Source organism: Megascapheus bottae, chromosome 4 (genome assembly GCF_031878675.1).
Source record: "Megascapheus bottae isolate mThoBot1 chromosome 4, mThoBot2.hap1, whole genome shotgun sequence".
NCBI classification, from domain to species: domain Eukaryota; kingdom Metazoa; phylum Chordata; class Mammalia; order Rodentia; family Geomyidae; genus Megascapheus; species Megascapheus bottae.
In genome coordinates, this window is record NC_143512.1 from 85859445 (window position 1) to 85872831 (window position 13387).

Consider the following 13387-nt stretch of genomic DNA (forward strand, 5'->3'; position numbering starts at 1 on the left):
AATTCATCTCAAGGCACCTCTGAGGGTTTGTGCAGATGGTTCTCCCCTCAGCCCTCAGCATGGTTGAGTTTTCCCTGGTTGGCTGTTCCTAGTTTCTTGGTGTCGAGTCTTTGCCTAATGGGGCGACCAGAGCCCTCTGTAGGCCTTATGTGGGTTGAAGCTCTGAAAGAACTCAGCCTTTGAGACCACTCTAAATCCTACCTAGATAGGAAAATGCAGGTATACATTGTGTGTGTGTGTGTGTGTGTGTGTGTGTGTGTGTGTGAGAGAGAGAGAGAGAGAGAGAGAGAGAGAGAGAGAGAGAGAGAGGGGCATTTGTGTATATGAGGGACAGTAGTCGGGCCATATGCAGGTATGTGCACAAATGGGATATGTGTATGGGTGTATGTGCAGGTGGAGTGTGTAGACAAGGATAGCAGGTTTGTGACTGTCTTTGAATGTGAGGGCGTAGACGAGAGAGGTCCTCACCCCCTTCTTGTGTCAGTCCCAAGGAGGCACCAGTGGTTGGCCCTCCGAGGGCATTCACATAGTCTTGGATCCCACAAACCAGAACAAAAAAATCTTGAACTTAAGATTTGAGACACTGAGGGTAGAGGCCACATGGGGAACGGAGAAGGCAGCTGGTAACTCCTATCCAGTCATTCTCCAGAGAGCATGGGCTTCTCGCGCTTGTCATAGAGCAGCCACAATAGGAAACAGGAGTAAGTCATCCCAAATCCTGGTCACCTGGAGGGGCAGCAGGGTGGGCAGCGGTGGGCAGGCTCAGGGTGGGCTCTGCTTCGAAGCTGATGGCTTTCCTGTATGGGTTGCAGTAGTACTTCCCTCCCCTGTGTGCAGGGCCTTGCCTGAACCATAAGAATTTATAGTCAAGGGGCTGGGAGCGTGGCCTAGTGGTAGAGTGCCCACCTAGCATGCACGAAGCCCTGGGTTCGATTCCTCAGTACACATGCACAGAAAAATCCAGAAGTGGTGCTGTGGCTCAAACGATAGAGTGCTGGCCTTAAGAAAACTCAGGTCCTGAGTTCAAGTCCAGGACTGGCAAAAAAAAAAAAAAAGAATTTTATAGTCAAAACTCAGAACATGTGAAACAGACACAAATGTGGACGGTAAGTAGTGCCTCTGCCTTGACGCCACTTGTGGGGACCAGTTGGCCTGTTCCCAGTCACTCTGACACCCTCTTCTCTCACCTCCCTCCCCACCCCCGTGGTGGTCTCTATGGCTCCTGACCTGGCTTTGTGAGGCGCCCGAGTTCCAGGGCCATCCTGTGCACTCAGCTTGGCCAGTACCGACTGAGAGCTATCTGTCCTTTGCTGCTCAGCCTCGTGAGAGAGGTGAGAAGTCAAGAGTGGAGGCTGGACATGGCTTGGCTTCTTCCCTCTGGACCAGGACCCAGTAGGGGGAGCCTCTGGCTCAGAGGAGATTCCAGCATCAAGGCGCTGGCAGGATTTCTGTTTAATGACACTCCCCAAGGGACAGCAGAGTGAGGCCAGGAGTCGGGGCAGGACTGATAGCACACCCTGGTCGCCCCCTGGATGGTACTGCTGGTTCTCAGTACTGAGCTATGGAGAAAACTGCAGGGACAGAACAAGCAGGGACGGTGGTAGATAGTGGAAAGTGAGACGACCTGCACAGGCAGGGCTCAAGGCTCAAGCAAGGCCTGCAGAAAGCTCCAGGACTGGCTGTGGTTAGGTTGGTTGAGATGGTAGCCTTAGACATCTTCCCACTGAAGCTAAATAACCCTTCAGGAGCCTCAAACAAGAGACCTGTGTAGAAATGACCTAAAAGGGTGCTACTTACCTGGATCCAAAGTCACAAGTCTCCAGTAACATGCATCACAGACGTCCCTGCACCCGAATGGCAAGGGGGTTTATTAATATGTAGCTGGAATGAATAAACCAGAGGGCCCCAGTTCAGAGAGGAGGCTGTGATTTTGAAGGAGGTAACCCAGGGTATCGGTGAGGACAGAAGGGACAGCAAAGTGTAGCTGCAGGTTGCATGTTTTATGCATGGTGGTGTGGAATGTATAAAATGATGTGTTTTGTGTATGTGTATATGTGGTATATGTGTTATTCTATTGTGTATGGGGCTGTGAATGGTGTCATACTGTACATTGTATTTGGCAGTATGTGCCTTATATAGATGCTGTATGTTGTGCAAGTTATGGTATGCTAAGCATGGTATGTGCTGTTGTACGCAGTGTGATTACTGTGTGCTGTGTGTGTGGTATATATGTTGTCTGCTCTGTATGGTGTATAGTGATTTAAGTGTTGTGTCATTGTATACTGTGTATGAAGAAAACATTGTGTGTGTTGTGTATAATCACGTAGGACGTTGTGAGTGGTGTGCTCTCTCTGGCAGCTGGCGACTGAAGATTTCAGTCCCCTCCCTTGTATGGTCAGTGCCTTGAAGCCTGCGGTCCTCTGTCTCCTGTGGCCTATTCTGCTTCCTGCTGCCCCAGCCCAGGTGAGGTGTCACCCTCTAGATAGACTGACATTTCTCACTTGGAACATACAGGATGTCATTTTCTTGAGAGGAAAATAATGTCCATGCAGGCTAGCCTAGTGGGGCAATGGCAGGCCTGGAGGTACTGCAGCCAGCTCAGCAGGGGGAGCTGCGCATAGGGGACTGGGCGCTGGGAGGGAGGGCATTACCAATCACTGAGTCTATCCGTCAGTCAGCCCACCTTCACACCATGGGATCTGACAGGGAGGGGCCTGCTCCACAGGCACAGAGGTGGGTTGGGAAGAAGCCAGGACATCTGCACCAGGTCCTGCCTTTTCATGCCCATTCTTCCACCAGGCACTGGTGACTCATGCCTATAGTCTCAGGAGGCTGAGATTTGAGGATGGTGGTTCAAAGCCATCCCGGGCACAAAAGTCCATGAGACTCTTGTCTCCAATTAACCATCAGAAAACTGGAAGTGGCACTGTGGCTCAAGAGGTAGGGTGGTAGCCTTGAGCTGAAGAGCTCAGGGACAGCGCCCATGCCCATAGTTCAGTTCAAGTCCCACAACCAACAACAACAAAAAAAAAAAAAAAGAGAGAGAAAAGAAAGGAGAAAGGAGAAGCAAGAGTTGCTCCTGGCTTTTCCAAAGTGATTATTTGCCAGTAAATAAAGATTTGGAACAGAAAATTACATATGTGACCCTTTTTACATATTTCAAAGTATTGGAAATACTATGTGGGCTCTTATAAGCAGAAATGTCTGAGAGAGGATTTGACCCATCAAGGGACAAGCATGTTCTGTTCTTGTCCTGCTCCAGGGAACTCAAACCCTTTCTGTTCTCTCCAGGTCCCCTAGACTCCAGAGAGCCCACAACACTAATCTGCACGTCTGAGTAAGTCAACGGTGTGTATAGAGACCACTTCAGTCCAGGGTCTGTGTCCTGGAGGGCTGGGAAAGGTGTGCTCTCACCACAGTCTGCGACATTCTCCCCCCTTGAGGACACGTGTCACACAAGGAGCACATCGAGGACACGTGATGTACACCAGGGGAACACCGAGGACACGTGATGCACACCAGGGGAACACCGAGGACACGTGATGCACATGAGGGGAAGACAGGACATGTGATACACACGAGGGGCACACCAAGGACATGTGATGCACACGAGGGGAACACCAAGGACACATGGACTCACACAAGGAAAACAAGACATGTGATGCACACGAGGAGCACACAGAGGACACATGTGATGCATACAAGGGGCACACCAAGGACACGTGACTTACACTAGGGACATACTGAGGACACATAATGAACATGGGGAGCATACCAACAGCATGTGATATACACAAGGGGCACACTGAGGACACACGATGCACACGAGGGGCACACCAGGGACACGTGATGCACACGGAGGGCACGCTGAGGACATGTGATACACAGGAGGGGCAGACAGGAGACGTGATACACACGGAGGGCACACTGAGGACACATGATACATAGGAGGGCACGCTGAGGACACGTGATGCACACGGAGGGCACACTGAGGACACGTGATACATAGGAGGGCATGCTGAGGACATGTGATGCACACGGAGGGCACGCTGAGGACACGTGATGCACACGGAGGGCACGCTGAGGACACGTGATACATAGGAGGGCATGCTGAGGACACGTGATGCACACGGAGGGCACACTGAGGACACGTGATACATAGGAGGGCATGCTGAGGACATGTGATGCACACGGAGGGCACGCTGAGGACACGTGATACACACGGAGGGCACACTGAGGACACGTGATACATAGGAGGGCACGCTGAGGACACGTGATGCACACGGAGGGCACGCTGAGGACACGTGATACATAGGAGGGCACGCTGAGGACACGTGATGCACACGGAGGGCACACTGAGGACACGTGATGCACAAGAGGGGCAGACAGGAGGCGTGATGCACACGGAGGGCACACTGAGGACAGCTGCACCCAGTCACAGTTGTACCAGGTACTGCTTAAGTTCAATATTAGTTTGGATTTGTTTAAATTTGAGACTAATATTTTTATTAAAGAATTTATTAACATTGATTTTCACATATTTCAAATGTGTTTAACAAGCAAGTATTCAAGAAGGGAATTTTTATATACAATCACTGACACATAGATTTTAGAACATAATCAAAATTAAACTGAGGGTTTGTATGTCATAGATACATATTAATATATATAATAAAACATTATGTCTATAGAGCAGAGAGTAATTTTTAAGTTTTCTCAGTGATAATTTTCAGGGGGTTAGTATCTTTTATCAGCATGCCCTTGATATGACCTGTGAATACTCACATTTCTCCATAGTCCTGATCATTCTCTCATAATTACCATGAGAGGATATCTATTTTAGGCTAAATATCCTCTCAGGCCTGGCACAGTGGCTGGTGCCTATAATCCTAGCTACTCAGGAGGCTGAGATCTGAGGGTCTTGGTTCAAAGCCAGCCCGGGCCCTACAGAACCTGAGACTCTCATCTCCAATTAATCATTAGAAAGCAGGAAGTGGGGCTATGGCTCAGGGGTAGGGCAGTAGCCTTGAGCTGAAGACCTCAGGGACAGTGCCCAGGCCCAGAGTTCAAGCCCCATGACCCCCCTCCCCATACACACAAATCCTCTCAGAAGTTGACATTTTTCCTGTGTGATGCTGGGGAGCCTTATGGAATGTGGACAAGCCCTACTGCTAAGTTACTCCACCCTATGTTGTGAATCTTTTTGTGTAAAATTCTGGTAGGTGTTGTAATCTTTCTTTTTCCAAGAGCCCTTGTACAGTTATCTGCCTTTTCCCAGCATGGATAATATTCTGAGGTCCCTCTCTGCCCCTAGGACAGGCTTCAGTCTAAGTATGCATGGCGGGGAGCTCCCTCTCCTTAGAGTACATCTCTGCACCCTCTGTCTTTTCCCCTCTGGATGGAGATACTGAGTTCTAACTTCAGTCTTCATCACACTGCTCCCTCCTACTCTCTGGTCTGAGATGTCTCCTCTACAACCTTCCATTGGTATTTAGATTGGTCACATCTTCTGTCACCTGGCCTTGGGTTACAGCTACACTGCTCTCCTAAGGCCCCCACAGCGTGATATCATCAAAGAAGTGCCAGCTCCACAGGCTGTGTTTGCCTGGGAGCTCCTTGAGGCACAAACAAAGCAGCCCGTGTGCCCTGGGGAACCCACAGGGGAAAAGAGTATTGGAATGTGCCGCCGTTGAGCTGTCTTCTCGTAGTGATAGGTTAGGTCAACCTCACCTTCTGCATGTTCCGCTCCCTAGGGGTATTCTGCACAGACTAATGCCATCCAATTTCCTGAAGCCCTCTCTAGATGGCTCCCAGTCTCCTCAAGGTTCGAGCTTGCAGTGACCTAGAGCATCTTCCATGCCCTCTTTCTAGTGCTAGGACCCCCTTTTGGCAAGAAGTAGACATGGGCTCCTCTAGCTGCACCTGAGCAACCTGGGGACACCTACAGGTTCTAGAATCTAAGGACACAAAGTTTCCTCACCCCTGGGAGAGGAGATCCCAGGACCACCTGCTATGTGGCCCCACTCAATCTTCATGAGGAAGTGGCAGCAGAATTCCCCAAGGTTCTGGTAGAGGAAATGCCAACTAGTTTACTAATACTTGCCTTTTCCTGTATGATCAGTTTCCCCTTGCCCACTATGACCCTGCCATGAATGCTTTCCTTTGGTTTTCCAGGGCTTGCACATTTAATGCTGGATAGTGGTAGCAAAGGCTTCTGCAGGGCACGGGAAGCCTCCAGTTTGCTGAGTCCTGGCTGGAAGGGCATGTGGGGCCCACAAAGCCTTTATGGGTTGCTTCCCAGAGCTGTAGCAGAACAGTTGCTTAAGAAGGGATTCTCCATGTCCACAGCTGGCCCTAGTTCTCCCTAAAATGGCCCTGGGCCATACCAGGACATTGACTCAGCTCTGGTCTTGGTGGTCCTTTCCTGCTGGTCGTGAGTGGATGTGACAGTCCATGCCCCTCTGTCTGGCCAAGGCTCACACCTCCGTGCCCTCTCCGTCTTACAGATGGACAACTGTGGCAGGAGTCAGAGACAGGTCCTTCCGGAAGCCCGGGACACTGGTGTGAAGAAGACCCAGCCACGCCCCTTGTCCAGGGTGAACGGCTGGTCTCTGCCCCTCCACGTATTCCAAGCCGTCTCCTGTACCATGTACCTGCTCTTGTCCTTCATCGCCTTTGGGATCTTCATCCCCTTCCTGCCAGGTGGTGGGAGATATGCTGCTTATGCTGTATCCTTTCCCTGCGTGGGCATCCGTGGGCTGCCTGTGTGCAGGGGGGAAACCCCCGATGAAGGTCTCCAAGAGAGCTGCCCTGACCCTGCCATGCCTGCTCCATGGGCAGCTTCCCATCGGACCACTGCCTCTGTGGCCATACTGCTATCAGTCCTGGGTTCCCAAGGGCCTTACACCTGGGACTGGAAGATGGGAATTAGCCCAGCAGTGAGGAGGGGCTGGGAACAAGGTGGTGGGAACACAGGGGACACGACGGCCTAGCAGCGAGGGGGAGGGTGAATATGGTGGTGGGAAGGAGTGGACCTGCTGACCCTGGAAAAGACATAGGTCTCCTCAACCTTTCCCACTTGCTGCTGCTCGTGTCCTGTGAAAGGCAGTGGAGCAGTTAGAAAGGAATCCAGAAGGATGTGTATTTAATGGGGCTTCTGGTCAGTATTGAGGGGGCTGCACGCCCTGGTTGTGGGAATCATGCACCTCTGCTCAGTCCCCTGTTATGACAGCCTCCCCCCCCACCCCCTCACCCCCTCACCACTGACTGCAGGCCAGGGGCTACCTTGAAGGACACACAGGGACCCACAGCTATGGGTCCCCGCAGGTCACAGCCAGCAACTTTGGCCACTGTGGCCACTGGAGGGCGCCTGTGTCACTTGGTGCATACCAGACACAGGTGGAACTGGGGAGGTCAAGGTCCAACCTGCAGCAGGATCTGGGGCTGCTGTGTGAGGACCTGAGGTGAAGCCAGGGGACAGAACACAGGCTGAAGCCCCCTCCCCCTGGGCCTGACATTTGGGCAGCCGTGCAGACTTCGATGGTCTGAGTCCGTGTCACTCCAGTGGCTTCCCCACCATAGCCATATAGTTTCTAGAAACCCCACAGTGTGCTGTGGACCATATGGGTGTCACAGCACTGCGTGAGTGTTCCCAATTCAGCTGCACAATTTGCCCCGGAGGCCATGAGTCCTGATTGTATGGGGCTGTGGGGAGGCTGGCTGGGCTCCTCTACCTCCCCTCTTCCTGTGGAAACAGGATGGGGAAGAGGTCACCAGTGCCAGAGGCCATGGCGGGTGTGGCCTGGCCTGGTGCCCTTGTGCTGTTTGTTTACTAAACACAGATTGTTGCTATGGAATGTTCCTGCCAGCTGGGTTCTCACAGGCTCCCAGACAGAAGCTTCCAGAGGAAGGCCCTGTGGTAATAATGGAGGGGCCTCGCCCTGCCTGTCTCTTTCACCTTTATTTCCATTTGACCTAAGACACCACAGAGGTAGGGCTCATGCGGGCAGAGGCGGAGACCAGGAGATTGTCAAGGGTGGCATTGGAGCAGTCAGGTCCCTCGGGTCACCAGTGTTTGTGTGGATGTCCCTGGCAAGCAGGGCACGTGAGGACACAGTACAAGGTGTGGTGGAACTTAGTCCTTCCGTGCTAGGGGCTGGGGACGCAGGGAGCTGCCTGTGGTTCTGGGTGGAGCCACTCGGGGTGCCTAGCTCTGAGAACTGGCCCAGGTGGGGTTTGCCTGGCTAGTCTAGGCCCAGGAGAAGCTCGTTGCCTCCACTTTGGGGTTGCGGGGTCCTGTAGATGTGCCCGGCTGTCCCAGCCGCCCAGAGGCCGCAGTGTAGAAGGTGGTCTGGGGTGGCTGTGAGAACCTCACAGGCTGTGGTGGCAGAACACTAGGTGTTTTGGGCCACCTTAGCGCCACCTGCTGTCCGGTGGCCTTCTGGGGTAGACGAGGCCTGGGGAGGAAGGTCTTCACCTGGGACGGCAGCTTTGTGCTGTGCCTGGCCTCTGCCCTCACAGCCTAGGCAGGGCCTGGGCCCCAGCCTGGCCTCTAGGAGTGGAGGCTGCCGGGCCATGTGCAGTCTTGTGCTGACCGCACCTACCCACGGGCTGGTGGGTCCTGCCCGCCACACCCTGTGGATCCCAGCCACCTCAGCCTCTCTGCTAAGTGATCCTGCCCTGCCCAGGTCTGCAGGCTATGGAGGGGCTCAGCACCCGTCTCTGGTCCCCAGCAAGGACACCTTCCCACGCTGTCCAGCCCCTCCTGAGCCAGGCCTGCCTACGTGAGCCAGCCTGCCCGGTAGTTCTGGACCTCTCAGTGTCTGGCTCATACCCCCCTCCACCACCCCTTCTGTGCATCCTGAGGCTTTTCTAGCCCTGTGCCCAGGCCCTGCTCATGCCAGGCCACAGGATGTCTGAGTCTGGGGCAGAATCAGCACTTCACACAGGCTGCCTTGCCTCACCACAGAGCTTTCGAGACCCTTCTCTGGGCAGGGCCTGTCTGTAGCTTTGTGACAGAGCTGAATGCTTCAGGCATCTGAGGAGGAGCTTCTGCCAGGATTAGCCTTGTTGGGCCTGCTTTAACAGTTCCTGCACAGCCACCCACAGGCACCCAAGGTCTTTGTATTGCCTAGGAACAAGGTAACCACCTTTTGGCACAAATACAAGCTCCACTGCCAGGGACACTATTGACTCCCTCTAAAGAGATTGAACACTGTCCACCCAGCCCTAAAGTCTTCACGTCCGCAGGGGTGGACCCGGGCCCCCTCTCACCTGTACTGTGTTCACAGCATGCTCACGTCTGCCGGGTGGACCTGGACCCCTGTTTGCACCCACCACTCCAGATAGAAAGCTGTGGGTCTTTGAGGCACTCCTCCCCTGTACCTCCTGCTGTGTCGGTGGTCATAAGGAAATGGGGACATGTACCTACTAGGGCAAGTGGCTCCGTGATCAGAGCTTTGAAAGGATGGAGGTGTCTGTAGATTAGTCCTGAGATGCAGTACAGAGATCATCCAGAGGTCCAAGGGGCTGTCCTTGACCTTGCACCCGACCATTCTTCCCGGGAGGCCCTCAAGTCCACCCCGTGAGCCACGAGCACACACACTATCCCAGGGCAGGTGCTCCTTGACACTCTAGGTGGTTGGTAGTCTGTTCCTGTTCCATCTCGTCGTCCACTTGATCACGATTACCATCGATCCAGCTGACCCCAATGTCCGACTTAAGAAGAGCTACTCCCAGCCAGTGCCAACCTTCGACCGGTCCAAACATGCACATGTGATCCAGAACCAGTACTGCCACCTGTGTGAAGTCACTGTGTGAGTACCTGTGCGTCAGGGGACCTCCAGGGTTTACGCACAGGGTAGTGGGGGGGTCCCTTGGCCTGCTCACTGTTGTATGAACAGGGTAGTGGGGGTCCCTTGGCCTGCTCACTGTTGTATGAACAGGGTAGTGGGGGGTCCCTTGGCCTGCTCACTGTTGTATGAACAGGGTAGTGGGGGGTCCCTTGGCCTGCTCACTGTTGTATGAACAGGGTAGTGGGGGGGTCCCTTGGCCTGCTCACTGTTGTATGAGCAGGGTAGTGGGGGTCCCTAGGCCTGCTCACTGTTGTATGAACAGGGTAGTGGGGGGTCCCTTGGCCTGCTCACTGTTGTATGAACAGGGTAGTGGGGGGTCCCTTGGCCTGCTCACTGTTGTATGAACAGGGTAGTGGGGGGGTCCCTTGGCCTGCTCACTGTTGTATGAGCAGGGTAGTGGGGGGTCCCTAGGCCTGCTCACTGTTGTATGAACAGGGTAGTGGGGGGTCCCTTGGCCTGCTCACTGTTGTATGAACAGGGTAGTGGGGGGTCCCTTGGCCTGCTCACTGTTGTATGAACAGGGTAGTGGGGGGGTCCCTTGGCCTGCTCACTGTTGTATGAGCAGGGTAGTGGGGGGTCCCTAGGCCTGCTCACTGTTGTATGAACAGGGAAGTGGGGGGTCCCTTGGCCTGCTCACTGTTGTATGAACAGGGTAGTGGGGGGTCCCATGGCCCTGCTCACTGTTGTACGAACAGGGAAGTAGGGGTCCCTTGGCCTGCTCACTGTTGTATGAACAGGGTAGTGGGGGGTCCCTTGGCCTGCTCACTGTTGTATGAACAGGGTAGTGGGGGGTCCCTTGGCCTGCTCACTGTTGTATGAACAGGGTAGTGGGGGGTCCCTTGGCCTGCTCACTGTTGTATGAACAGGGTAGTGGGGGGTCCCTTGGCCTGCTCACTGTTGTATGAACAGGGTAGTGGGGGGTCCCTTGGCCTGCTCACTGTTGTATGAACAGGGTAGTGGGGGGTCCCTTGGCCTGCTCACTGTTGTATGAACAGGGTAGTGGGGGGGTCCCTTGGCCTGCTCACTGTTGTATGAGCAGGGTAGTGGGGGGGTCCCTAGGCCTGCTCACTGTTGTATGAACAGGGAAGTGGGGGGTCCCTTGGCCTGCTCACTGTTGTATGAACAGGGTAGTGGGGGGTCCCATGGCCCTGCTCACTGTTGTACGAACAGGGAAGTAGGGGTCCCTTGGCCTGCTCACTGTTGTATGAACAGGGTAGTGGGGGGTCCCTTGGCCTGCTCACTGTTGTATGAACAGGGTGGTGGGGGGTCCCTTGGCCTGCTCACTGTTGTATGAACAGGGTGGTGGGGGGTCCCTTGGCCTGCTCACTGTTGTATGAACAGGGTGGTGGGGGGGGTCCCTTGGCCTGCTCACTGTTGTAAGAACAGGGTAGTGGGGGGTCCGTTGGCCTGCTCACTGTTGTATGAACAGGGTAGTGGGGGGGTCCCTTGGCCTGCTCACTGTTGTATGAACAGGGTAGTGCGGGGTCCCTTGGCCTGCTCACTGTTGTATGAACAGGGTAGTGTGGGGTCCCTTGGCCTGCTCACTGTTGTATGAACAGGGTAGTGGGGGGTCCCTTGGCCTGCTCACTGTTGTATGAACAGGGTAGTGGGGGGTCCCTTGGCCTGCTCACTGTTGTATGAACAGGGTAGTGGGGGGTCCCTTGGCCTGCTCACTGTTGTATGAACAGGGTAGTGGGGGGTCCCTTGGCCTGCTCACTGTTGTATGAACAGGGTAGTGGGGGGTCCCTTGGCCTGCTCACTGTTGTTGAACAGGGTAGTGGGGGGTCCCTTGGCCCTGCTCACTGTTGTATGAACAGGGTAGTGGGGGGTCCCTTGGCCTGCTCACTGTTGTATGAACAGGGTAGTGGGGGGGTCCCTTGGCCTGCTCACTGTTGTATGAACAGGGTAGTGGGGGGTCCCTTGGCCTGCTCACTGTTGTATGAACAGGGTAGTGGGGGGTCCCTTGGCCTGCTCACTGTTGTATGAACAGGGTGGTGGGGGGTCCCTTGGCCTGCTCACTGTTGTATGAACAGGGTAGTGGGGGGTCCCTTGGCCTGCTCACTGTTGTATGAACAGGGTAGTGGGGGGTCCCTTGGCCTGCTCACTGTTGTTGAACAGGGTAGTGGGGGGTCCCTTGGCCCTGCTCACTGTTGTATGAACAGGGTAGTGGGGGTTCCCTTGGCCTGCTCACTGTTGTATGAACAGGGTAGTGGGGGGTCCCTTGGCCTGCTCACTGTTGTATGAACAGGGTAGTGGGGGGGGTTCCCTTGGCCTGCTCACTGTTGTATGAACAGGGTAGTGGGGGGGGGTCCCTTGGCCTGCTCACTGTTGTATGAACAGGGTAGTGGGGGGTCCGTTGGCCTGCTCACTGTTGTATGAACAGGGTAATGGGGGGTCCCTTAGCCTGCTCACTGTTGTATGAACAGGGTAGTGGGGGGGTGGGTCCCTTGGCCTGCTCACTGTTGCTGGAGCCGAGCTGGCACTGGTGGAGGGGCACCCTATAGACACTGGATTTAAGTCTCTGCAGCCTCTTTGAGGCCACCACCTGAGCTGAGCATGGGGACCCCTCACCTAAGCCTGGCTGGTACATGGAACCAACTGGTGGTTTCTGATTTCTCTCCAGGAGCAAGAAAGCCAAACATTGCAGTGCCTGTAATAAGTGCGTCTCTGGCTTTGACCACCACTGTAAATGGCTGAACAACTGTGTGGGCAGCAGAAACTACTGGTGAGCGCCGGGAGTCTGGCCTAGTGGTAGAGGGCTTGCCTAGCATGCATGAAGACCCAGGTTCAATTCCTTGGTACCACATACATAGAAAAAAGCCAGAAGTGGTGCTGAGGCTCAAGAGGTAGAGATCTGGCCTTGAGAAAGTCCAAGAACAGTGCTCAGGCCCTGAGCTCAAGCCCAGGACTGGAGAAAAAGAAAAAAAATAAACTACTGGTGAAAGCTCAACTGGGGTACAGGGTCAAGGACAGGACACTAGAGGGGAATCTGTGAGTGAGGCCTTCTGGACAGTAGGTAGAAGGGCCATGATACAGGGGGAAGGGTCATCTTTGGGGCATGCCCTTGGCCTGGCACAGTAGAGCTCCAGGCCACGTCTTCTGGTTCTGACACACATTTGGTCAAGCCATTTTTCCAGCCAATGACGACAAAACCCATCCCTGTAGATCCCATAGTGGGCAATAAGGAGCTAGCCTCTGTCTGCAGGAGACAGCCTGTATTTACTATCGCCAGCCCCCCTCCTGTGGACACTGAGAAACTGGCCTCTGTCTGCAGGAGACAGATGGATTGAGCCACTGCACTTGACATCGTGGGCCCTTCCACCTCCGGACGCGAAGGCGATCCACAAGAGTGATGTCAGATGCGGAAGCAGGGAGTGATCTTCAGGCCCAACAGAGATCATGTCTCTGACCACGAGACAGGCTCTCCCGCATTCTCAGGGTCCTGTGTCTGGTCCTAAGGTGGACAGGAAGAATGTATTAGGTATCCTGACTTGAACAAGGCCCAGGTCCGTGGGTTATGAGTCTCCAGTGGA

At 54.3% G+C, this 13387-nt stretch overlaps 1 protein-coding gene across 5 annotated transcripts in view; it reads left to right on the forward strand.

Annotated features, from left to right (window-relative positions):
- The first annotated feature begins 2339 nt into the window (after window positions 1-2339).
- The window catches only part of LOC150064726 (palmitoyltransferase ZDHHC11-like), a 31946-nt gene continuing 20898 nt past the window's right edge, over window positions 2340-13387 (forward strand). For 3 of the 5 annotated variants that reach the window (XR_016535288.1, XM_090332160.1, XM_090332162.1), the window contains exons 1-5: window positions 2340-2463; window positions 3292-3337; window positions 6507-6728; window positions 9637-9815; window positions 12478-12579. Coding sequence is in view for 2 of the 5 variants with exons in the window: in XM_090332160.1 (XP_090188286.1) it covers window positions 6507-6728; window positions 9637-9815; window positions 12478-12579 (503 nt within the window). In the remaining 3 variants the exon portion in view is untranslated. Of the gene's footprint in view, window positions 2464-3291; window positions 3338-6465; window positions 6729-9636; window positions 9816-12477; window positions 12580-13387 lie in introns of those variants that run through there. The other 2 variants (XR_016535290.1, XR_016535289.1) reach the window with 2 other exon arrangements.